General features: G+C 51.2%; 1 protein-coding gene across 1 annotated transcript in view; it reads right to left on the minus strand.

The window, feature by feature from the left end:
- eif2ak3 (eukaryotic translation initiation factor 2-alpha kinase 3) overlaps nt 1-25,882 on the minus strand; it is a 101,608-nt gene that overhangs the window by 46,942 nt on the left and 28,784 nt on the right. The window contains 2 exon segments of the mRNA XM_065025976.1: nt 6,655-6,849; nt 21,529-21,658. Of these exon segments, the coding sequence (XP_064882048.1) occupies nt 6,655-6,849; nt 21,529-21,658 (325 nt within the window).

The following is a 25,882-nucleotide window of genomic DNA, read 5'->3' on the forward strand; positions in this document are numbered from 1 at the left end:
TGAAATAACGCCATGGGCCAGAACCAGCAGGTAGTCTAGTGGTTAGAGCGTTGGGCCAGAACCAGCAGGTAGTCTAGTGGTTAGAGTCTAGTGGTTAGAGCGTTGGGCCAGAACCAGCAGGTAGTCTAGTGGTTAGAGTCTAATGGTTAGAGCGTTGGGCCAGAACCAGCAGGTAGTCTAGTGGTTAGAGTCTAGTGGTTAGAGCGTTGGGCCAGAACCAGCAGGTAGTCTAGTGGTTAGAGCGTTGGGCCAGAACCAGCAGGTAGTCTAGTGGTTAGAGTCTAGTGGTTAGAGCGTTGGGCCAGAACCAGCAGGTAGTCTAGTGGTTAGAGTCTAGTGGTTAGAGCGTTGGGCCAGAACCAGCAGGTAGTCTAGTGGTTAGAGCCTAGTGGTTAGAGCGTTGCGCCAGAACCAGCAGGTAGTCTAGTGGTTAGAGTCTAGTGGTTAGAGCGTTGGGGCAGAACCAGCAGGTAGTCTAGTGGTTAGAGTCTAGTGGTTAGAGCGTTAGGCCAGAACCAGCAGGTAGTCTAGTGGTTAGAGCATTGGGCCAGAACCAGCAGGTAGTCTAGTGGTTAGAGTCTAGTGGTTAGAGCGTTGGGCCAGAACCAGCAGGTAGCCTAGTGGTTAGAGCGTTGGGCCAGAACCAGCAGGTAGTCTAGTGGTTAGAGTCTAGTGGTTAGAGCATTGGGCCAGAACCAACAGGTAGTCTAGTGGTTAGAGTCTAGTGGTTAGAGCATTGGGCCAGAACCAGCAGGTAGTCTAGTGGTTAGAGTCTAGTGGTTAGAGCGTTGGGCCAGAACCAGCAGGTAGCCTAGTGCTTAGAGTGTTGAGCCAGAACCAGCAGGTAGTCTAGTGGTTAGAGCGTTGGGCCAGAACCAGCAGGTAGCCTAGCGGTTAGAGCGTTGGGCCAGTAGCCAGCAGGTAGCCTAGTGGTTAGAGCGTTGGGCCAGTAACCAGCAGGTAGCCTAGTGGTTAGAGTGTTGGACTAGTAACCAGCAGGTAGTCTAGTGGTTAGAGTGTTGGACTAGTAACGAGCAGATAGCCTAGTGGTTAGAGTGTTGGGCCAGTAACCAGCAGGTAGCCTAGTGGTTAGAGCGTTGGGCCAGTAGCCAGCAGGTAACCTAGTGGTTAGAGTGTTGGGCCAGTAACCAGCAGGTAGTCTAGTGGTTAGAGCGTTGGACTAGTAACCAGCAGGTAGCCTAGTGGTTAGAATCTAGTGGTTAGAGCGTTGGGCCAGAACCAGCAGGTAGTCTAGTGGTTAGAGCATTGATACTAGTAACCAGCAGGTAGTCTAGTGGTTAGAGCGTTGGGACTAGTAACCAGCAGGTAGCCTAGTGGTTAGAGTGTTGGACCAGTAACCAGCAGGTAGCCTAGTGGTTAGAGGCGTTGGGCCAGTAACCAGCAGGTAGCCTAGTGGTTAGAGTGTTGGGCCAGTAACCAGCAGGTAGTCTAGTGGTTAGAGCGTTGGACTAGTAACCAGCAGGTAGCCTAGTGGTTAGAATCTAGTGGTTAGAGCGTTGGGCCAGAACCAGCAGGTAGTCTAGTGGTTAGAGTCTAGTGGTTAGAGTGTTGGGCCAGTAACCAGCAGGTAGTCTAGTGGTTAGAATCTAGTGGTTAGAGCGTTGGGCCAGTAACCAGCAGGTAGTCTAGTGGTTAGAATCTAGTGGTTAGAGCGTTGGGCCAGAACCAGCAGGTAGTCTAGTGGTTAGAGTCTAGTGGTTAGAGTGTTGGGCCAGTAACCAGCAGGTAGTCTAGTGGTTAGAGCGTTGGACTAGTAACCAGCAGGTAGCCTAGTGGTTAGAGTGTTGGGCCAGTAACCAGCAGGTAGTCTAGTGGTTAGAGCGTTGGACTAGTAACCAGCAGGTAGCCTAGTGGTTAGAGTCTAGTGGTTAGAGTGTTGGGCCAGTAACCAGCAGGTAGCCTAGTGGTTAGAGTGTTGGACCAGTAACCAGCAGGTAGCCTAGTGGTTAGAGCGTTGGGCCAGTAACCAGCAGGTAGCCTAGTGGTTAGAGCGTTGGGCCAGAACCAGCAGGTAGTCTAGTGGTTAGAGCATTGATACTAGTAACCAGCAGGTAGTCTAGTGGTTAGAGCGTTGGACCAGTAACCAGCAGGTAGCCTAGTGGTTAGAGGCGTTGGGCCAGTAACCAGCAGGTAGCCTAGTGGTTAGAGTGTTGGACCAGTAACCAGCAGGTAGCCTAGTGGTTAGAGCGTTGAGCCAGTAACCAGCAGGTAGCCTAGTGGTTAGAGGCGTTGGGCCAGTAACCAGCAGGTAGCCTAGTGGTTAGAGTGTTGGGCCAGTAACCAGCAGGTAGCCTAGTGGTTAGAGGCGTTGGGCCAGTAACCAGCAGGTAGCCTAGTGGTTAGAGGCGTTGGGCCAGTAACCAGCAGGTAGCCTAGTGGTTAGAGTGTTGGGCCAGTAACCAGCAGGTAGCCTAGTGGTTAGAGGCGTTGGGCCAGTAACCAGCAGGTAGCCTAGTGGTTAGAGGCGTTGGGCCAGTAACCAGCAGGTAGCCTAGTGGTTAGAGTGTTGGGCCAGTAACCAGCAGGTAGCCTAGTGGTTAGAGTGTTGGGTCAGTAACCAGCAGGTAGCCTAGTGGTTAGAGTGTTGGACTAGTAACCAGCAGGTAGCCTAGTGGTTAGAGTGTTGGGCCAGTAACCAGCAGGTAGCCTAGTGGTTAGAGGCATTGGGCCAGTAACCAGCAGGTAGCCTAGTGGTTAGAGGCGTTGGGCCAGTAACCAGCAGGTTGCTGGATCGAATCACCGAGCTGACAAGGTTAGTAAGCTGGCTAACTGCATGGCAATGCCCACAATAATGATAGTCACTTTTGCAGGCAGATTGTGCAAATCAAATCTAATCAAATTTATTTATATAGCCCTTCGTACATCAGCTGATATCTCAAAGTGCTGTACAGAAACCCAGCCTAAAACCCCAAACAGCAAGCAATGCAGGTGTAAAAGCACACTATGCATGGAACGGTATTCAACATGGTTTACAGCCGGGGTCTTCAGATGTGCCAAACATAGTAGAGGCTAGCTAGCTGGGCTAGACACGGCTAGCTAGAAAAAGGAGTATTAAAATCTATCTATCTAGCTAGCTAGCTGTCTGTCTGTTCTGAAAGAGTTAGCTCCAGACATGTAGGGCTGTTAACAGTCATATTAAATCAATCCCAGCTAGTTGTGAGATGTACCAAATGATGCTACGTAGTGAAATCCATAATCCATAGTGAAACCCTGCACGGTAGCAAGCTGTTCCGCTAACCTCACTAGCTAGCACAATATCCACCAATGATAGCCGAGCTTGCCGTGGTTTTGGACTAGCTGGCTGTGATAGCCCACCTTGCACAGCTTCATTCATGCCATGTTACCTGGCTAGTCTCTAACAGGATACAGCCTTTAAAAAGACACCTGTACACTGAACAAAAATAACATTAGATTACCTGGCGACAGTTCTGGTGGAGTCTTTTTATGCTGCAGTCAGTATGACAACTGCACGCTCCCTCAAAACATGAGACATCTGTGGCATTGTGTTGTGTGGCAAAACAGCACATTATAGAGTGGCCTTTTATTGTCCCCAGCACAAGGTGCACCTGTGTAATGATCATGCTGTTTTATCAGCTTCTTGATATGCCACACCTGTCAGGTGGATAGTTTATTTTGGAAAGGTAGAAACGCTCACTAAACAGGGTTGGAAACAAATCTGTGCCCAACATTTGAGAGAAATCATATTTTTTTGCGTTTGGAACATTTCTGGGATCTTTAATTTCATGAAACGTGGGACCAACTCTATGATTTTGTTCAGTGTAGTTTGGGCAGCCTGTCAGACGAACCATTCAAGTGATGCCATTGAAGACAAGTTATCAAGATGGCGGCACACAGTAGTCAGATGGAGCCAAAAGTTTTAACAGAAGAGTTTCATATTTGAATATCATAATAAAAAAATCTGTCAAAATGTGTTTGTTTCAGGTAGAAATATCAGTTTGGTTTTTTTTTTTTGCATGGGCTGTGTCTGAATCCACTGCATCCGCAAATGTCGGCCTTCAGCATCTGGAAGGTGGCCGAGCTACAGGGGTGGAAGGTGGCCAGAGCTACAGGGGTGGAAGGTGGCCAGAGCTACAGGGGTGGAAGGTGGCCAGAGCAGGGGTGGAAGGTGGGGGTGGAAGGTGGCCGAGCTACAGGGGTGGAAGGTGGCCGAGCTACAGGGGTGGAAGGTGGCTACAGGGGGGTGGAAGGTGGCCGAGCTACAGGGGTGGAAGGTGGCCAGAGCTACAGGGGTGGAAGGTGGCTACAGGGGTGGAAGGTGGCTACAGGGGTGGAAGGTGGCTACAGGGGTGGAAGGTGGCCGAGCAGGGGTGGAAGGTGTCCGAGCTACAGGGGTGGAAGGTGGCCGAGCAGGGGTGGAAGGTGGCTACAGGGGTGGAAGGTGGCTACAGGGGTGGAAAGGTGGCCGAGCTACAGGGGTGGAAGGTGGCTGAGCTACAGGGGTGGAAGGTGGCGAGCTACAGGGGTGGAAGGTGGCCGAGCTACAGGGGTGGAAGGTGGCCGAGCTACAGGGTGGAAGGTGGCAGGGGTGGAAGGTGGCCGAGCTACAGGGGTGGAAGGTGGCCGAGCTACAGGGGTGGAAGGTGGCTACAGGGGTGGAAGGTGGCCGAGCTACAGGGGTGGAAGGTGGCTACAGGGGTGGAAGGTGGCCGAGCTAGGGGTGGAAGGTGGCCGAGCTACAGGGGTGGAAGGTGGCTACAGGGGTGGAAGGTGGCCGAGCTACAGGGGTGGAAGGTGGCCGAGCTGGGGTGGAAGGTGGCCGAGCAGGGGTGGAAGGTGGCTACAGGGGTGGAAGGTGGCCGATCTACAGGGGTGGAAGGTGGCCGAGCTACAGGGGTGGAAGGTGGCCGAGCTACAGGGGTGGAAGGTGGCTACAGGGGTGGAAGGTGGCCGAGCTACAGGGGTGGAAGGTGGCCGAGCTACAGGGGTGGAAGGTGGCTACAGGGGTGGAAGGTGGCCGAGCTACAGGGGTGGAAGGTGGCTACAGGGGTGGAAGGTGGCCGAGCTACAGGGGTGGAAGGTGGCCGAGCTACAGGGGTGGAAGGTGGCTACAGGGGTGGAAGGTGGCTACAGGGGTGGAAGGTGGCCGAGCTACAGGGGTGGAAGGTGGCCAGAGCTACAGGGGTGGAAGGTGGCCAGAGCTACAGGGGTGGAAGGTGGCCGAGCTACAGGGGTGGAAGGTGGCCAGGGGTGGAAGGTGGCCGAGCTACAGGGGTGGAAGGTGGCCGAGCTACAGGGGTGGAAGGTGGCCAGAGCTACAGGGGTGGAAGGTGGAAGAGCTACAGTGGTGGAAGGTGGCCGAGCTACAGGGGTGGAAGGTGGCCACAGAGCTACAGGGGTGGAAGGTGGCCGAGCTACAGCGGTGGAAGGTGGCCGAGCCACAGGGGTGGAAGGTGGCCAGAGCTACAGGGGTGGAAGGTGGCCAGAGCTACAGGGGTGGAAGGTGGCCGAGCTACAGGGGTGGAAGGTGGCCGAGCTACAGGGGTGGAAGGTGGCTACAGGGGTGGAAGGTGGAAGGTGGCTACAGGGGTGGAAGGTGGCTACAGGGGTGGAAGGTGGCCGGGGTGGAAGGTGGCTACAGGGGTGGAAGGTGGCCAGGGGTGGAAGGTGGCTACAGGGGTGGAAGGTGGCCGAGCTACAGGGGTGGAAGGTGGCCAGGGGTGGAGCTACAGGGGTGGAAGGTGGCCGAGCTACAGGGGTGGAAGGTGGCCGAGCTACAGGGGTGGAAGGTGGCCGAGCTACAGGGGTGGAAGGTGGCCGAGCTACAGGGGTGGAAGGTGGCCAGAGCTACAGGGGTGGAAGGTGGCCAGAGCTACAGGGGTGGAAGGTGGCCAGAGCTACAGGGGTGGAAGGTGGCCAGAGCTACAGGGGTGGAAGGTGGCCAGAGCTACAGGGGTGGAAGGTGGCTACAGGGGTGGAAGAGTGGCTACAGGGGTGGAAGGTGGAAGGTGGCTACAGGGGTGGAAGGTGGCTACAGGGGTGGAAGGTGGCCGAGCTACAGGGGTGGAAGGTGGCTACAGGGGTGGAAGGTGGCCGAGCTACAGGGGTGGAAGGTGGCTACAGGGGTGGAAGGTGGCCGAGCTACAGGGGTGGAAGGTGGCTACAGGGGTGGAAGGTGGCCGAGCTACAGGGGTGGAAGGTGGCCGAGCTACAGGGGTGGAAGGTGGCCGAGCTACAGGGGTGGAAGGTGGCCGAGCTACAGGGGTGGAAGGTGGCCGAGCTACAGGGGTGGAAGGTGGCCAGAGCTACAGGGGTGGAAGGTGGCCAGAGCTACAGGGGTGGAAGGTGGCCAGAGCTACAGGGGTGGAAGGTGGCCAGAGCTACAGGGGTGGAAGGTGGCCAGAGCTACAGGGGTGGAAGGTGGCCAGAGCTACAGGGGTGGAAGGTGGCCAGAGCTACAGCGGTGTTTGTCAGACCAGGAGACAAACAGCAAATCAGTCTCGCGAAAACATCTGTAGCATCTGAACGGTTGGACCACTACGGAAAGATGTGGTTATGGTACCGCCAATCTGCCAACTCCCAGGACCTAACCTCTGACCTTGCCACTGTAGACTCCTAGACTGTAAGTGGTCAGGGTCTTGCCTCCCCACCAGGACCTAACCTCTGACGTCTCACCTTGCCGCTGTAGGCTCCCAGACCGTAGCTCGTGAGACTCTTTCCCCCCACCAGGACAGTGTCTTCCCCGATGCGAAAGGACGACTCCAGGAGAGACTCGACACTGAAGGGAACAGCTTCCATGCTCTCTCTGTCTCTATTCCACTGGAACAACTCTCCGTCCAATGATGGGATGAACATCTTATTACCAAACACCTGGAGACGGAGACAGGTACAGAAATTATAGCATCTATTAATTCATTCAACACTTGTTGAAACAGGGACACCAGTTAATAACCAACACGAGAACCTGGAGGAGACGGAGGGAAAACACATGTTAATGATTCACTGATCTCATCAGGCTATTATTTACAGAATAAAAACATCCATGTTTCACAGTGAGTGATACTATCTATCTTCCTGGAGACCTGAGAGTGAGTGTTACTATCTATCTTCCTGGTGTCCTGAGAGTGAGTGATACTATCTATCTTCCTGGTGTCCTGAGAGTGAGTGATACTATCTATCTTCCTGGTGTCCTGAGAGTGAGTGTTACTATCTATCTTCATGGGGTCCTGAGAGTGAGTGATACTATCTATCTTCCTGGTGTCCTGAGAGTGAGTGATACTATCTTCATGGTGTCCTGAGAGTGAGTGATACTATCTATCTTCATGGGGTCCTGAGAGTGAGTGATACTATCTTCCTGGTGTCCTGAGAGTGAGTGATACTACTATCTTCCTGGTGTCCTGAGAGTGAGTGTTACTATCTATCTTCATGGGGTCCTGAGAGTGAGTGATACTATCTATCTTCCTGGTGTCCTGAGAGTGAGTGTTACTATCTATCTTCATGGGGTCCTGAGAGTGAGTGATACTATCTATCTTCCTGGTGTCCTGAGAGTGAGTGATACTATCTTCCCGGTGTCCTGAGAGTGAGTGATACTATCTATCTTCATGGGGTCCTGAGAGTGAGTGATACTATCTTCCTGGTGTCCTGAGAGTGAGTGATACTACTATCTTCCTGGGGTCCTGAGAGTGAGTGATACTATCTATCTTCCTGGGGTCCTGAGAGTGAGTGATACTATCTTCCTGGGGACCTGAAATCCCCAAAATTCCCCACAAGGGTAGTAAAACAAGGAAAATTGTCCCTGATGGGGACATTTCCCACATCCCCATGAGTGGAAGGGCTATTTTAAGTTATGGGGATAGTTTTAGGGTCACAATTAGGAGTTAGGTTTAGGTTAATATTAGGGTTAGGTTTAGATTACGGTTAAGGTTAAGGCTAGAATTAGGTGTTTAGGAGTTAAGTTTAGGGTGAAGTGGTTAGAGAAAATAGGATTTTGAATGGAAATACATTTTAGGTCCCCACTGGGTGCATAAAGTATGTGTTTGGGGGGTCTGGGCTGTGGGATGACATCATCCCTGGGCTAAAGCATTACCTCATCCTAATCACACTCACCACCTCCCCCTCCCTCCATACCCCCTCGCATGACTCACTCCACACCGGCATCTCTCCATCTTCCTCCCCCCTACATTCCCTCTCTTCCTCCATTGCTCTCTTTTGAAATGACAGCTCATTTCTACAGACAATGGTGTCTAGTTGATCCCCTCCCCATCTCTCCTCAACAATCTAGTTGATCCCCTCCCCTCCCAGTCTCTCTTTCCTCATTCTAGTTTATCCCCTCCCTGTCTCTCTCTCTCCTCAATATTCTAGTTGGTCCCCTCCCCATCTCTCTCTCCTCAACATTCTAGTTGATCCCCTCCCCATCTCTCTCTCCTCAACATTCTAGTTGATCCCCTCCCCATCTCTCTCTCTCCTCAACATTCTAGTTGGTCCCCTCCCCATCTCTCTCTCTCCTCAACATTCTAGTTGGTCCCCTCCCCATCTCTCTCTCTCTCTCCTCAACATTCTAGTTGATCCCCTCCCCATCTCTCTCTCTCCTCAACATTCTAGTTGGTCCCCTCCCCATCTCTCTCTCTCTCAACATTCTAGTTGATCCCCTCCCCATCTCTCCTCAACATTCTAGTTGGTCCCCTCCCCATCTCTCTCTCTCCTCAACATTCTAGTTGGTCCCCTCCCCATCTCTCTCTCTCCTCAACATTCTAGTTGGTCCCCTCCCCATCTCTCTCTCTCCAACATTCTAGTTGGTCCCCTCCCCATCTCTCTCTCTCTCAACATTCTAGTTGATCCCCTCCCCGTCTCTCTCTCTCCTCAATATTCTAGTTGGTCCCCTCCCCATCTCTCTCTCTCTCCTCAACATTCTAGTTGGTCCCCTCCCCATCTCTCTCTCCTCAACATTCTAGTTGGTCCCCTCCCCATCTCTCTCTCCTCAACATTCTAGTTGGTCCCCTCCCCATCTCTCTCTCTCAACATTCTAGTTGGTCCCCTCCCCATCTCTCTCTCCTCAACATTCTAGTTGGTCCCCTCCCCATCTCTCTCTCCTCAACATTCTAGTTGGTCCCCTCCCCATCACTCTCTCCTCAACATTCTAGTTGGTCCCCTCCCCATCTCTCCTCAACATTCTAGTTGGTCCCCTCCCCATCTCTCCTCAACATTCTAGTTGGTCCCCTCCCCATCTCTCCTCAATATTCTAGTTGGTCCCCTCCCATCTCTCTCTCCTCAATATTCTAGTTGGTCCCCTCCCCATCTCTCTCTCTCTGCTCAACATTCTAGTTGGTCCCCCTCCCCATCTCTCTCTCCCTCAATATTCTAGTTGGTCCCCTCCCCATCTCTCTCTCTCTCCTCAACATTCTAGTTGGTCCCCTCCCCATCTCTCTCTCCTCAATATTCTAGTTGGTCCCCTCCCCATCTCTCTCTCCTCAACATTCTAGTTGGTCCCCTCCCCATCTCTCCTCAACATTCTAGTTGGTCCCCTCCCCATCTCTCCTCAACATTCTAGTTGGTCCCCTCCCCATCTCTCCTCAACATTCTAGTTGGTCCCCTCCCCATCTCTCCTCTCTCCTCAACATTCTAGTTGGTCCCCCCATCCCCATCTCTCCTCAACATTCTAGTTGGTCCCCTCCCCATCTCTCCTCAACATTCTAGTTGGTCCCCTCCCCATCTCTCCTCAATATTCTAGTTGATCCCCTCCCCATCTCTCTCTCTCCTCAACATTCTAGTTGGTCCCCTCCCCATCTCTCTCTCTCTCTCTCCTCAATATTCTAGTTGGTCCCCTCCCCATCTCTCTCTCTCCTCAACATTCTAGTTGGTCCCCTCCCCATCTCTCTCTCTCTCTCCTCAACATTCTAGTTGGTCCCCTCCCCATCTCTCTCCTCAACATTCTAGTTGGTCCCCTCCCCATCTCTCTCTCTCCTCAACATTCTAGTTGGTCCCCTCCCCATCTCTCTCTCCTCAACATTCTAGTTGGTCCCCTCCCCATCTCTCTCTCTCTCAACATTCTAGTTGATCCCCTCCCCATCTCTCTCTCCCTCAATATTCTAGTTGGTCCCCTCCCCATCTCTCTCTCCTCAACATTCTAGTTGGTCCCCTCCCCATCTCTCTCTCCTCAACATTCTAGTTGGTCCCCTCCCCATCTCTCTCTCCTCAACATTCTAGTTGGTCCCCTCCCCATCTCTCTCTCCTCAACATTCTAGTTGGTCCCCTCCCCATCTCTCCTCAACATTCTAGTTGGTCCCCTCCCCATCTCTCTCTCCTCAACATTCTAGTTGGTCCCCTCCCCATCTCTCTCTCCTCAACATTCTAGTTGGTCCCCTCCCCATCTCTCCTCAACATTCTAGTTGGTCCCCTCCCCATCTCTCCTCAACATTCTAGTTGGTCCCCTCCCCATCTCTCCTCAATATTCTAGTTGGTCCCCTCCCCATCTCTCTCTCCTCAATATTCTAGTTGGTCCCCTCCCCATCTCTCTCTCTCTCCTCAACATTCTAGTTGGTCCCCTCCCCATCTCTCTCTCCTTAATATTCTAGTTGGTCCCCTCCCCATCTCTCTCTCCTCAACATTCTAGTTGGTCCCCTCCCCATCTCTCCTCAACATTCTAGTTGGTCCCCTCCCCATCTCTCCTCAACATTCTAGTTGGTCCCCTCCCCATCTCTCCTCAACATTCTAGTTGGTCCCCTCCCCATCTCTCTCTCTCTCCTCAACATTCTAGTTGGTCCCCTCCCCATCTCTCCTCAACATTCTAGTTGGTCCCCTCCCCATCTCTCCTCAACATTCTAGTTGGTCCCCTCCCCATCTCTCCTCAATATTCTAGTTGGTCCCCTCCCCATCTCTCTCTCTCCTCAACATTCTAGTTGGTCCCCTCCCCATCTCTCTCTCTCTCTCCTCAATATTCTAGTTGGTCCCCTCCCCATCTCTCTCTCTCCTCAACATTCTAGTTGGTCCCCTCCCCATCTCTCTCTCTCTCTCCTCAACATTCTAGTTGGTCCCCTCCCCATCTCTCTCTCTCCTCAACATTCTAGTTGGTCCCCTCCCCATCTCTCTCTCTCCTCAACATTCTAGTTGGTCCCCTCCCCATCTCTCTCTCCTCAACATTCTAGTTGGTCCCCTCCCCATCTCTCTCTCCTCAACATTCTAGTTGGTCCCCTCCCCATCTCTCTCCCTCAACATTCTAGTTGATCCCCTCCCCATCTCTCTCTCCTCAACATTCTAGTTGATCCCCTCCCCATCTCTCTCTCTCTCAATATTCTCGTTGGTCCCCTCCCCATCTCTCTCTCTCCTCAACATTCTAGTTGATCCCCTCCCCATCTCTCTCTCTCCTCAATATTCTAGTTGGTCCCCTCCCCATCTCTCTCTCTCCTCAACATTCTAGTTGGTCCCCTCCCCATCTCTCTCTCCTCAATATTCTAGTTGGTCCCCTCCCCATCTCTCTCTCCTCAACATTCTAGTTGGTCCCCTCCCCATCTCTCTCTCTCCTCAACATTCTAGTTGGTCCCCTCCCCATCTCTCTCTCCTCAATATTCTAGTTGGTCCCCTCCCCATCTCTCTCTCTCTCCTCAACATTCTAGTTGGTCCCCTCCCCATCTCTCTCTCTCCTCAACATTCTAGTTGGTCCCCTCCCCATCTCTCTCTCTCCTCAACATTCTAGTTGGTCCCCTCCCCATCTCTCTCTCTCCTCAACATTCTAGTTGGTCCCTCCCCATCTCTCTCTCAACATTCTAGTTGGTCCCCTCCCATCTCTCTCTCTCTCCTTAATATTCTAGTTGGTCCCCTCCCCATCTCTCTCTCTCTCTCAATATTCTAGTTGGTCCCCTCCCCATCTCTCTCTCTCTCCTCAACATTCTAGTTGGTCCCCTCCCCATCTCTCTCTCTCAACATTCTAGTTGGTCCCCTCCCCAGTCTCTCTCTCTCTCCTCAACATTCTAGTTGGTCCCCCCCATCCCCATCTAGTTGGTCTCTCTCTCTCCTCAACATTCTAGTTGATCCCCTCCCCATCTCTCTCTCTCTCTCTACTCAACATTCTAGTTGATCCCCTCCCATCTCTCTCTCCTCAACATTCTAGTTGATCCCCTCCCCATCTCTCTCTCTCCTCAATATTCTAGTTGGTCCCCTCCCCATCTCTCTCTCTCTCCTCAACATTCTAGTTGGTCCCCTCCCCATCTCTCCTCAATATTCTAGTTGGTCCCCTCCCCATCTCTCTCTCTCCTCAACATTCTAGTTGGTCCCCTCCCCATCTCTCTCTCTCCTCAACATTCTAGTTGGTCCCCTCCCCATCTCTCTCTCTCCTCAATATTCTAGTTGGTCCCCTCCCCATCTCTCTCTCTCCTCAACATTCTAGTTGGTCCCCTCCCCATCTCTCTCTCTCTCAACATTCTAGTTGGTCCCCTCCCCATCTCTCTCTCTCCTCAACATTCTAGTTGGTACCCTCCCCATCTCTCTCTCTCCTCAACATTCTAGTTGGTCCCCTCCCCATCTCTCTCTCTCCTCAACATTCTAGTTGGTCCCCTCCCCATCTCTCTCTCTCTCCTTAATATTCTAGTTGGTCCCCTCCCCATCTCTCTCTCTCTCCTCAATATTCTAGTTGGTCCCCTCCCCATCTCTCTCTCTCTCCTCAACATTCTAGTTGGTCCCCTCCCCATCTCTCTCTCCTCAACATTCTAGTTGGTCCCCTCCCAGTCTCTCTCTCCTCAACATTCTAGTTGGTCCCCTCCCCATCTCTCTCTCTCCTCAACATTCTAGTTGATCCCCTCCCCATCTCTCTCTCTCTCTCTACTCAACATTCTAGTTGATCCCCTCCCAGTCTCTCTCTCCTCAACATTCTAGTTGGTCCCCTCCCCATCTCTCTCTCTCTCTCTCAACATTCTAGTTGATCCCCTCCCCATCTCTCTCTCTCTCTCAACATTCTAGTTGATCCCCTCCCCATCTCTCTCTCTCTCCTCAATATTCTAGTTGGTCCCCTCCCCATCTCTCTCTCTCTCTCCTCAACATTCTAGTTGATCCCCTCCCCGTCTCTCTCTCTCTCCTCAACATTCTAGTTGGTCCCCTCCCTGTCTCTCTCTCTCCTCAATATTCTAGTTGATCCCCTCCCCATCTCTCTCTCTCTCCTCAATATTCTAGTTGGTCCCCTCCTCATCTCTCTCTCCTCAATATTCTAGTTGGTCCCCTCCCCATCTCTCTCTCTCTCCTCAACATTCTAGTTGGTCCCCTCCTCATCTCTCTCTCCTCAATATTCTAGTTGGTCCCCTCCCCATCTCTCTCTCCTCAACATTCTAGTTGGTCCCCTCCTCATCTCTCTCTCCTCAATATTCTAGTTGATCCCCTCCCCGTCTCTCTCTCTCTCCTCAACATTCTAGTTGGTCCCCTCCTCATCTCTCTCTCCTCAATATTCTAGTTGGTCCCCTCCCCATCTCTCTCTCTCTCCTCAACATTCTAGTTCATCTCCTCCCCATCTCTCTCTCTCTCCTCAACATTCTAGTTGGTCCCCTCCTCATCTCTCTCTCCTCAATATTCTAGTTGATCCCCTCCCCGTCTCTCTCTCTCTCCTCAACATTCTAGTTGGTCCCCTCCTCATCTCTCTCTCCTCAATATTCTAGTTGGTCCCCTCCCCATCTCTCTCTCTCTCTCCTCAACATTCTAGTTGGTCCCCTCCTCATCTCTCTCTCCTCAACATTCTAGTTGGTCCCCTCCTCATCTCTCTCTCCTCAATATTCTAGTTGATCCCCTCCCCATCTCTCTCTCTCCTCAATATTCTGTGTGCTCCTATAGGTGACTGCTCCTCCCTGCACGGCCCTAACAACCAATGGTGCGGGGGCAACCCTCCTAATCACCAAGCAGACTGGTGCTTGAGGGACACCGTGCCGACCGCCTATCACACCGTACTGTTGCATAGCTTTGGGCTGGGGGAGGGGCCAGCTGGGGCTCTGGGACAATCAAAGCGATGGATCCCTTGGTCGGGCATCCCAGGGAGCTGGGGATTTGAACGGGTGAGAAGGTATGAGATGCTCTCGTGTCAACACACTAACGCTGGCAAATTCTCTACGTCCCCTCACCCATATTTTCTTTGTACCTTTATTTTACCAGGCAGGTCCGTTGAGAACAAATTCTTATTCACAATGACTGTCTGACAGACCGACATGCACTCCCTCTGCAGCTAGTCTAAAGCTTGTGGACATTTAGGCTTTAGAATGTAGAACAATAACATGAGATACAATGGTATTCCTAGGGCGTCTCACACAGGGCCCCTCGTCTCACACCGGGCCCCTCGTCTCACACCGGGCCCCTCGTCTCACACCGGGCCCCTCGTCTCACACCGGGCCCCTCGTCACACCGGGCCCCTCGTCACACCGGGCCCCTCGTCACACCGGGCCCCTCGTCACACAGGGCCCCTCGTTACACAGGGCCCCTCGTCACACCGGGCCCCTCGTCACACCGGGCCCCTTGTCAAACAGTCCACTACTTAGAGACAGCCTTACCCAGAGGGTGTGTTTTTAAAACAGACAGCCTTACCCAGAGAGGGTGTTTTTAAAACAGACAGCCTTACCCAGAGAGGGTGTTTTTAAAACAGACGGCCTTACCCAGAGAGGGTGTTTTTAAAACAGACAGCCTTACCCAGAGGGTGTGTTTTTAAAACAGACAACCTTACCCAGAGGGTGTGTTTTTAAAACAGACGGCCTTACCCAGAGGGTGTGTTTTTAAAACAGACAGCCTTACCCAGAGGGTGTGTTTTTAAAACAGCCCACTGGTCTATCTGCAGGCTACTCTTCACTCTATAGCCTTTCAACTGTTTCTGTGTAGGCGTAAGCCTGTTTTTGTGTGTCTCTGTGTGTGTGTGTGTGTGTGTGTCTGTGTGCCTATGCGTGCGTGTGTGTGTGTCTGTGTCTGTGTGCCTATGCGTGCCTGTGTGTGTGTCTGTGTGCCTATGCGTGCCTGTGTGTGTGTGTGTGTGTGTGTGCCTATGCGTGCCTGTGTGTGTGTGTGTGTGTGTGTGTGTGTGTGCGCCTGTGTCTGTTCTTCTATCCTTGTGGGAACTTAACATCCAGAAAAGTCCCCACAACAGATAGTATAACATGGGGTGAATGTCTGAACATGGGGTGAATGTCTGAACATGGGGGTGAATGTCAGAACATGGGGGTCAGAACATGGGGGTGAATGTCTGAACATGGGGGTGAATGTCTGAACATGGGGGTGAATGTCTGAACATGGGGGTGAATGTCAGAACATGGGGGTTAATGTCAGAACATGGGGGTGAATGTCTGAACATGGGGGTGAATGTCTGAACATGGGGGTGAATGTCTGAACATGGGGGTGAACATGGGGGTGAATGTCAGAACATGGGGGTGAATGTCTGAACATGGGGGTGAATGTCAGAACATGGGGGTTAATGTCAGAACATGGGGGTGAATGTCTGAACATGGGGGTGAATGTCTGAACATGGGGGTGAATGTCTGAACATGGGGGTGAATGTCAGAACATGGGGGTGAATGTCAGAACATGGGGGTGAATGTCTGAACATGGGGGTGAATGTCTGAACATGGGGAACATGGGGGGTGAATGTCTGAATGGGGGAGTGAACATGGGGGTGAATGTCAGAACATGGGGAATGTCAGAACATGGGGGTGAATGTCAGAACATGGGGGTGAACATGGGGTGAATGTCAGAACATGGGGGTGAATGTCTGAACATGGGGGTGAATGTCTGAACATGGGGTGGGGTGAATGTCTGAACATGGGGGTGAATGTCTGAACATGGGGGTGAATGTCAGAACATGGGGGTTAATGTCAGAACATGGGGGTGAACATGGGGGTGAATGTCTGAACATGGGGTTAATGTCTGAACATGGGGGTGAATGTCTGAACATGGGGGTGAATGTCTGAACATGGGGGTGAATGTCTGAACATGGGGGTGAATGTCTGAACATGGGGTTAATGTCTGAACATGGGGGTGAATGTCTGAACATGGGGGTCCTTCAGAACATGGGGGTGAATGTCTTGGGGGTGAACCGATGGGGGTGAATGTCTGAACAAATGAATGTCAAACATGGGGGGTAATGTCACCTGAACATGGGGGTCCCTGAACATGGGGGTGAATGTCAGAACATGGGGGTGAATGTCTGAACATGGGGGTGAATGTCTGAACATGGGGTGAATGTCTGAACATGGGGGTGAATGTCTGAACATGGGGGGGGTTATGTCAGAACATGGGGGGTGAATGTCAGAACATGGGGGAATGTCAGAACATGGGGTGAACATGGGGGTGGTTAACATGGGGTGTGAATGTCTGAACATGGGGGTGAATGTCTGAACATGGGGGGTGAATGTCTGAACATGGGGGTGAATGTCTGAACATGGGGGTTAATGTCAGAACATGGGGGTGAACATGGGGGTGAATGTCTGAACATGGGGGTTAATGTCTGAACATGGGGGTTAAGGTCTGAACATGGGGGTGAATGTCTGAACATGGGGGTTAATGTCTGAACATGGGGGTTAATGTCTGAACATACACGTCTCTATTGTCTCAAGGCTTAAAAGTCCTTCTTTAACCCGTCTCCTCCCCTTCATCTACACCGATTGAAGTGGATTTAACAAATGACATCAATAAGGGATCATAGCTTTCACCTGGTCAGTCTGTCCTAATGTGTTGTACACTCCGTGGTTTGCTGAGGCTGGACGAGACCAGACATCCTGACCCTACGTCTTCGTTTAGGTCCCACTAGTTGTATGTTATAGGTTATATTATATGTGTGGGGTTATGTAGTGTGTGGGGTTATGCAGTGTATGGTTATGTAGTGCGTGTGGGGTTATGTAGTGCGTGTGGGGTTATGTAGTGCGCGTGGGGTTATGTAGTGCGTGTGGGGTTATGTAGTGCGCGTGGGGTTATGTAGTGCGCGTGGGGTTATGTAGTGCGTGTGGGGTTATGTAGTGCGTGTGGGGTTATGTAGTGCGTGGGGTTATGTAGTGCGTGTGGGGGTTATGTAGTGCGTGTGGGGGTTATGTAGTGGGTATGTAGTGTGGGGTTATGTAGTGCGTGGGGGTTATGTAGTGCGTGTGGGGTTATGTAGTGCGGGGGGTTATGTAGTGCGGGGGTTATGTAGTGCGTGGGGTTATGTAGTGCGGGGGGTTATGTAGTGCGGGGGGTTATGTAGTGCGTGGGGTTATGTAGTGTGTGGGGTTATGTAGTGTGTGGGGTTATGTAGTGTGTGGGGTTATGTAGTGTGGGGGTTATGTAGTGCGTGGGGGGGTTATGTAGTGCGTGGGGTTATGTAGTGCGTGGGGTTATGTAGTGCGTGTGGGGTTATGTAGTGCGGGTGGGGTTATGTAGTGCGGGGGGTTATGTAGTGCGTGGGGTTATGTAGTGCGGGGGGTTATGTAGTGCGTGGGCACAGGGACTATAGTGGTCTGCTTGAAACATGTACAGTGGGGAGAACAAGTATTTGATACACTGCCGATTTTGCAGGTTTTCCCACTTACAAAGCATGTAGAGGTCTGTAATTTTTATCATAGGTACACTTCAACTGTGAGAGACGGAATCTAAAACAAAAATCCAGAAAATCACATTGTATGATTTTTAAGTAATTAATTAGCATTTTATTGCATGTCATAAGTATTTGATACATCAGAAAAGCAGAACTTAATATTTGGTACAGAAACCTTTGTTTGCAATTACAGAGATCATACGTTTCCTGTAGTTCTTGACCAGGTTTGCACACACTGCAGCAGGGATTTTGGCCCACTCCTCCATACAGACCTTCTCCAGATCCTTCAGGTTTCGGGGCTGTCGCTGGGCAATACGGACTTTCAGCTCCCTCCAAAGATTTTCTATTGGGTTCAGGTCTGGAGACTGGCTAGGCCCCTCCAGGACCTTGAGAAGCTTCTTACGGAGCCACTCCTTACTTGCCCTGGCTGTGTGTTTCGGGTCGTTGTCATGCTGGAAGACCCAGCCAAGACCCATCTTCAATGCTCCTACTGAGGGAAGGAGGTTGTTGGCCAAGATCTCGCGATACATGGCACCATCCTTCCTCCCCTCAATACGGTGCAGTCATCCTGTCCCTTTTGCAGAAAAGCATCCCCAAATAATGATGTTTCCACCTCCATGCTTCACGGTTGGGATGTTGTACTCATCCTTCTTCTTCCTCCAAACACGGCGAGTGGAGTTTAGACCAAAAAGCTCTATTTTGTCTCATCAGACCACATGACCTTCTCCCATTCATCCTCTGGATCATCCAGATGGTCATTGGCAAACGTCAGACGGGCCTGGACATGCGCTGGCTTGAGCAGGGGGACCTTGCGTGCGCTACAGGATTTTAATCCATGAGGGCGTTGTGTGTTACTAATGGTTTTCTTTGAGACTGTGGTCCCAGCTCTCTTCAGGTCATTGACCAGGTCCTGCCGTGTAGTTCTGGGCTGATCCCTCACCTTCCTCATGATCATTGATGCCCCACGAGGTGAGATCTTGCATGGAGCCCCATACCGAGGGTGATTGACCGTCATCTTGAACTTCTTCCATTTTCTAATAATTGTGCCAACAGTTGTTGCTTTCTCACCAAGCTGCTTGCCTATTGTCCTGTAGCCCATCCCAGCCTTGTACAGGTCTAAAATTGTATCCCTGATGACCAGCTCTCTGGTCTTGGCCATTGTGGAGAGGTTGGAGTCTGTTTGATTGAATGTGTGGACAGGTGTCTTTTATACAGGTAACGAGTTCAAACAGGTGCAGATAATTACAGGTAATGAGTGGAGAACAGGAGGGATTCTTAAAGAAAAGCTAACAGGTCTGTGAGAGCCAGAATTCTTACTGGTTGGTAGGTGATCAAATACTTATGTCGTGCAAATGAATTACTTAAAAATCATAGAAAGCGATTTTTTGGATTTTTGTTTTAGATTCCGTCTCTCACAGTTGAAGTATACCTATGATAAAAATCACAGACCTCTACATGCTTTGTAAGTAGGAAAACCTGCAAAATCGTCAGTGTATCAAATACTTGTTCTCCCCACTGTAGGTATTACAGACTCGGTCAGGGAGAGGTTGAAAATGTCAGCGAAGACACTCGACAGTTGGTCCGGGCCGTGAGTACAAGTCCTGGTAATCCATTCGGCCCAGCAGCTTTGTGAATGTTGACCTGTTTAAAGGTTGTGTTCACATTGGCTACCAAGAGCGTTATCAAACAGTCATCCAGAACAGCTGGTGCTCTCGTGCATGCTTCAGTGTTGCTTGCCTCGAAGCGAGCATGGTAGGCTCGCGTCACTGGGCAGCTTGTGTCTGGGTTTACCTTTGTAGTCCGTAATATGGGCCTGTTCCAGTGAATGGAGTGGATCTGGGCCTGTTCCAGTGAAAGGCGTGGATCTGGGCCTGTTCCAGTGAAAGGCGTGGATCTGGGCCTGTTCCAGTGAAAGGTGTGGATCTGGGCCTGTTCCAGGGAAAGGTGTGGATCTGGGCCTGTTCCAGGGAAAGGAGTGGATCTGGGCCTGTTCCAGAGAAAGGAGTGGATCTGGGCCTGTTCCAGGGAAAGGAGTGGATCTGGGCCTGTTCCAGTGAAAGGAGTGGATCTGGGCCTGTTCCAGTGAATGGAGTGGATCTGGGCCTGTTCCAGTGAATGGAGTGGATCTGGGCCTGTTCCAGTGAATGGAGTGGATCTGGGCCTGTTCCAGTGAATGGAGTGGATCTGGGCCTGTTCCAGTGAATGGAGTGGATCTGGGCCTGTTCCAGTGAAAGGAGTGGATCTGGGCCTGTTCCAGTGAATGGAGTGGATCTGGGCCTGTTCCAGTGAAAGGCGTGGATCTGGGCCTGTTCCAGTGAAAGGCGTGGATCTGGGCCTGTTCCAGTGAAAGGCGTGGATCTGGGCCTGTTCCAGTGAAAGGTGTGGATCTGGGCCTGTTCCAGGGAAAGGAGTGGATCTGGGCCTGTTCCAGTGAAAGGAGTGGATCTGGGCCTGTTCCAGTGAAAGGAGTGGATCTGGGCCTGTTCCAGTGAAAGGAGTGGATCTGGGCCTGTTCCAGTGAAGTGGATCTGGGCCTGTTCCAGTGAATGATCTGGGCCTGTTCCAGTGAATGGAGTGGATCTGGGCCTGTTCCAGTGAAAGGAGTGGATCTGGGCCTGTTCCAGTGAAAGGTGTGGATCTGGGCCTGTTCCAGTGAAAGGCGTGGATCTGGGCCTGTTCCAGTGAAAGGCGTGGATCTGGGCCTGTTCCAGTGAAAGGCGTGGATCAGTGAAAGGAGTGGATCTGGGCCTGTTCCAGTGAAAGGAGTGGATCTGGGCCTGTTCCAGTGAAAGGAGAGTGTGGATCTGGGCCTGTTCCAGGGAAAGAAAGGGAAAGGTGGATCTGGGCCTGTTCCAGTGAAAGGCGTGGATCTGGGCCTGTTCCAGTGAAAGGCGTGGATCTGGGCCAGTGAAAGGCGTGTTGGGCCTGTTCCAGTGAAAGGAGTGGATCTGGGCCTGTTCCAGTGAAAGGAGTGGATCTGGGCCTGTTCCAGTGAAAGGAGTGGATCTGGGCCTGTTCCAGTGAAAGGAGTGGATCTGGGCCTGTTCCAGGGAAAGGAGTGGATCTGGGCCTGTTCCAGTGAAAGGAGTGGATCTGGGCCTGTTCCAGTGAAAGGAGTGGATCTGGGCCTGGATCTGGGCCTGTTCCAGTGAAAGGAGTGGATCTGGGCCTGTTCCAGTGAAAGGAGTGGGAGTGGATCTGGGCCTGTTCCAGTGAAAGGAGGGATCTGGGCCTGTGGATCTGGGCCTGTTCCAGGAAAGGTGGGATCTGGGCCTGTTCCAGTGAAAGGAGTGGATCTGGGCCTGTTCCAGGGAAATCTGGAGTGGATCTGGGCCTGTTCCAGGGAAAGGAGTGGATCTGGGCCTGTTCCAGGGAAAGGAGTGGATCTGGGCCTGTTCCAGTGAAAGGAGTGGATCTGGGCCTGTTCCAGTGAAAGGAGTGGATCTGGGCCTGTTCCAGTGAAAGGTGTGGATCTGGGCCTGTTCCAGTGAAAGGAAAGGAGTGGATCTGGGCCTGTGGATCTGGGCCTGTTCCAGTGAAAGGAGTGGATCTGGGCCTGTTCCAGTGAAAGGAGTGGATCTGGGCCTGTTCCAGTGAAAGGAGTGGATCTGGGCCTGTTCCAGTGAAAGGCGTGGATCTGGGCCTGTTCCAGTGAAAGGAGTGGATCTGGGCCTGTTCCAGTGAAAGGAGTGGATCTGGGCCTGTTCCAGTGAAAGGAGTGGATCTGGGCCTGTGTTATATGTTATGTCATAGGTTATAGGTTATATCATAGGTCATAGGTCATATGTTGTCATAGGTTATAGGTTATATCACAGGTTATAGGTCATAGGCTATATGTTACGTCACATGTTATGTCATAGGTTGTGATAGGTTATGTCATAGGCTATATGTTATGTCATAGGCTATATGTTATGTCATAGGCTATATGTTATGTCATAGGTTATATGTTATGTCATAAGCTATAGGTTAAGTCATAGGTTGTCAATGGTTATATGTAATAGGCTATGTCATAGGTTATATGTTATGTCATAGGTTACCTCTGGTTTGCTGAGGCTGGATGAGACCAGACATCCTGACCCTACGTCTAGGTCCCACTGTTTGCGTCCCTGGTTGTAGGGGTCTAGAGCGGAGATACGACCGTCCAGAGTACTGATGATCACCAGAGAGCTGGGGAAAAAGGGAAGACCGTGGGGTTAATACCTACGCCGCCTGTAGTCACACAGCATCAACGGAGGAGGGGATTTATCCACCTATTAGATCAGTGGAGCAGGGGATTTATCCACCTATTAGATCAGAGGAGCAGGGGATTTATCCACCTATTAGATCAGTGGAGCAGGGGATTTATCCACCTATTAGATCAGTGGAGCAGGGAGTTTATCCACCTATTAGATCAGAGGAGCAGGGGATTTATCCACCTATTAGATCAGTGGAGCAGGGGATTTATCCACCTATTAGATCAGAGGAGCAGGGGATTTATCCACCTATTAGATCAGTGGAGCAGGGGGTTTATCCACCTATTAGATCAGAGATCAGTGGAGCAGGGGATTTATCCACCTATTAGATCAGGGGATTTATCCACCTATTAGATCAGTGGAACAGGGGATTTATCCACCTATTAGATCAGTGGAGCAAGGGGATTTATCCACCTATTAGATCAGAGATCAGGGGAGCAGGGGATTTATCCACCTATTAGATCAGAGATCAGAGGAGCAGGGGATTTATCCACCTATTAGATCAGAGGAACAGGGGATTTATCCACCTATTAGATCAGAGGAGCAGGGGATTTATCCACCTATTAGATCAGTGGAGCAGGGGATTTATCCACCTATTAGATCAGAGGAGCAGGGGATTTATCCACCTATTAGATCAGTGAAGCAGGGGATTTATCCACCTATTAGATCAGAGGAGCAGGGGGTTTATCCACCTATTAGATCAGAGGAGCAGGGGATTTATCCACCTATTAGATCAGAGGAACAGGGGATTTATCCACCTATTAGATCAGAGGAGCAGGGGATTTATCCACCTATTAGATCAGTGGAGCAGGGGATTTATCCACCTATTAGATCAGTGGATTTATCCACCTATTAGATCAGTGAAGCAGGGGATTTATCCACCTATTAGATCAGAGGAGCAGGGGGTTTATCCACCTATTAGATCAGAGGAGCAGGGGATTTATCCACCTATTAGATCAGTGGATTTATCCACCTATTAGATCAGTGAAGCAGGGGATTTATCCACCTATTAGATCAGAGGAGCAGGGGATTTATCCACCTATTAGATCAGTGGATTTATCCACCTATTAGATCAGTGAAGCAGGGGATTTATCCACCTATTAGATCAGTGGATTTATCCACCTATTAGATCAGGGGAGGGGACTTATCCACCCATTTTATCCACCTATTAGATCAGTGGATTTATCCACCTATTAGATCAGTGAAGCAGGGGATTTATCCACCTATTAGATCAGAGGAGCAGGGGACTTATCCACCTATTAGATCAGTGGAGCAGGGGCTTTATCCACCTATTAGATCAGGGGATTTATCCACCTATTAGTCATATCAGTGTGAGTCAATGGGTCTCTGCAGATACAGCCCCCCCCACCCCCCACCCCACACACACACAAACACTTGAAATCCTATAGGGTAAAACCCTCTGGGTAAGGCTGTCTGTTTAAAAACACCTGGTCTACTTCTGGTCCTCTACAGCATTAGTTCCCTGGTCTACTCCTGGTCCTCTACAGCAGGGGTTCATTAGTTCCCTGGTCTACTTCTGGTCCTCTACAGCATTAGTTCCCTGGTCTACTCCTGGTACTCTACAGCAGGGGTTCATTAGTTCCCTGGTCTACTCCTGGTCCTCTACAGCAGGGGTTCATTATCATCAACTAGCATGGGATGCTAATATGACTAGGATTATCATCAACTAGCATGAGATGCTGATATGACTAGGATTATCATCAACTAGCATGGGATGCTAATATGACTAGGATTATCATCAACTAGCATGGGATGCTAATATGACTAGGATTATCATCAACTAGCATGAGATGCTAATATGACTAGGATTATCATCAACTAGCATGGGATGCTAATATGACTAGGATTATCATCAACTAGCATGAGATGCTAATATGACTAGGATTATCATCAACTAGCATGGGATGCTAATATGACTAGGATTATCATCAACTAGCATGGGATGCTAATATGACTAGGATTATCATCAACTAGCATGGGATGCTGATTTGACTAGGATTATCATCAACTAGCATGGGATGCTAATATGACTAGGATTATCATCAACTAGCATGAGATGCTGATATGACTAGGATTATCATCAACTAGCATGGGATGCTAATATGACTAGGATTATCATCAACTAGCATGGGATGCTAATATGACTAGGATTATCATCAACTAGCATGGGATGCTAATATGACTAGGATTATCATCAACTAGCATGGGATGCTAATATGACTAGGATTATCAACAACTAGCATGAGATGCTAATATGACTAGGATTATCAACAACTAGCATGGGATGCTAATATGAGTAGGATTGTGCCTTTGGCTGCTGGACAATGAAAGAAAGTTGATTTGAAAACCAATAGAAAATGAGAGAAAAAAGTGAATGGTTTCAAAGGCAAGTCTTTATAAAATAATTGCCACCACGTTTCTAGAAATTAATTTTGGCTTTGCTACTTTGAAGCAATTTAAGACATGCCTCATAATATGAAGTAACATATTTTAAGGTTTCAACCAATTAAGCATATGTTTTCAAAATGCATACTGCCTCCAGCTCATTGCAAAGTGGTGTTTGCCGTGCTGATAGGCAACGGTAGGCAGGCTAAGCACTTGAAAGGCTAATGGGGAACAAGCTTCAATAACCAGTTGAGAAATAAAAATAGTAGCTATTTTTTAAATCGTGGCCATCAAAATGGTTTTAAATATAAGATTGCATTTAGAATTGTTGCGCAATGATTTGAGGAGCCGTAGCAGCAGCTCTCTTTCAGCAAGAGGAGCCGTAGAGGCAGCTCTCTCTCAGGAGGAGGAGCCGTAGCAGCAGTTCTCTCTCAGCAGGAGGAGCCGTAGCAGCAGCTCTCTCTCAGCAGGAGGAGACGTAGAGGCAGCTCTCTCTCAGGAGGAGGAGCCGTAGAGGCAGCTCTCTCTCAGCAGGAGGAGCCGTAGAGGCAGCTCTCTCTCAGCAGGAGGAGCCGTAGAGGCAGCTCTCTCTCAGCAGGAGGAGCCGTAGAGGCAGCTCTCTCTCAGCAGGAGGAGCCGTAAAGGCAGCTCTCTCTCAGCAGCAGGAGCCGTAGAGGCAGCTCTCTCTCAGGAGGAGGAGCCGTAGCGGCAGCTCTCTCTCAGCAGGAGGAGCCGTAGCGGCAGCTCTCTCTCAGCAGGAGCCGTAGCGGCAGCTCTCTCTCAGCAGGAGGAGCCGTAGAGGCAGCTCTCTCTCAGCAGGAGGAGCCGTAGCAGCAGCTCTCTCTCAGGAGGAGCCGTAGCAGCAGCTCTCTCTCAGGAGGAGCCGTAGCAGCAGCTCTCTCTCAGGTGGAGCCGTAGCAGCAGCTCTCTCTCAGCAGGAGGAGCCGTAGCAGCAGCTCTCTCTCTCAGCAGGAGGAGCCGTAGCAGCAGCTCTCTCTCAGGAGGAGCCGTAGCAGCAGCTCTCTCTCAGGAGGAGCCGTAGCAGCAGCTCTCTCTCAGGAGGAGCCGTAGCAGCAGCTCTCTCTCAGGAGGAGCCGTAGCAGCAGCTCTCTCAGCAGGAGGAGCCGTAGCAGCAGCTCTCTCTCAGCAGGAGGAGCCGTAGCAGCAGCTCTCTCTCAGCAGGAGGAGCCGTAGCAGCAGCTCTCTCTCTCAGCAGGAGGAGCCGTAGCAGCAGCTCTCTCTCAGCAGGAGGAGCCGTAGCGGCAGCTCTCTCAGCAGGAGGAGCCGTAGCAGCAGCTCTCTCTCAGCAGGAGGAGCCGTAGCGGCAGCTCTCTCAGCAGGAGGAGCCGTAGCAGCAGCTCTCTCTCAGCAGGAGGAGCCGTAGCAGCAGCTCTCTCTCAGCAGGAGGAGCCGTAGAGGCAGCTCTCTCTCAGCAGGAGGAGCCGTAGAGGCAGCTCTCTCTCAGCAGGAGGAGCCGTAGAGGCAGCTCTCTCAGCAGGAGGAGGAGCAGCTCTCAGCAGGAGGAGCCGTAGAGGCAGCTCTCTCTCAGCAGGAGGAGCCGTAGAGGCAGCTCTCTCTCAGCAGGAGGAGCCGTAGAGGCAGCTCTCTCTCAGCAGGAGGAGCCGTAGAGGCAGCTCTCTCTCAGCAGGAGGAGCCGTAGAGGCAGCTCTCTCTCAGGAGGAGGAGCCGTAGAGGCAGCTCTCTCTCAGCAGGAGCCGTAGCAGCAGCTCTCTCTCAGCAGGAGGAGCCGTAG

This window comes from Oncorhynchus nerka, linkage group LG12 (genome assembly GCF_034236695.1).
Source record: "Oncorhynchus nerka isolate Pitt River linkage group LG12, Oner_Uvic_2.0, whole genome shotgun sequence".
Lineage (NCBI taxonomy): Eukaryota > Metazoa > Chordata > Actinopteri > Salmoniformes > Salmonidae > Oncorhynchus > Oncorhynchus nerka.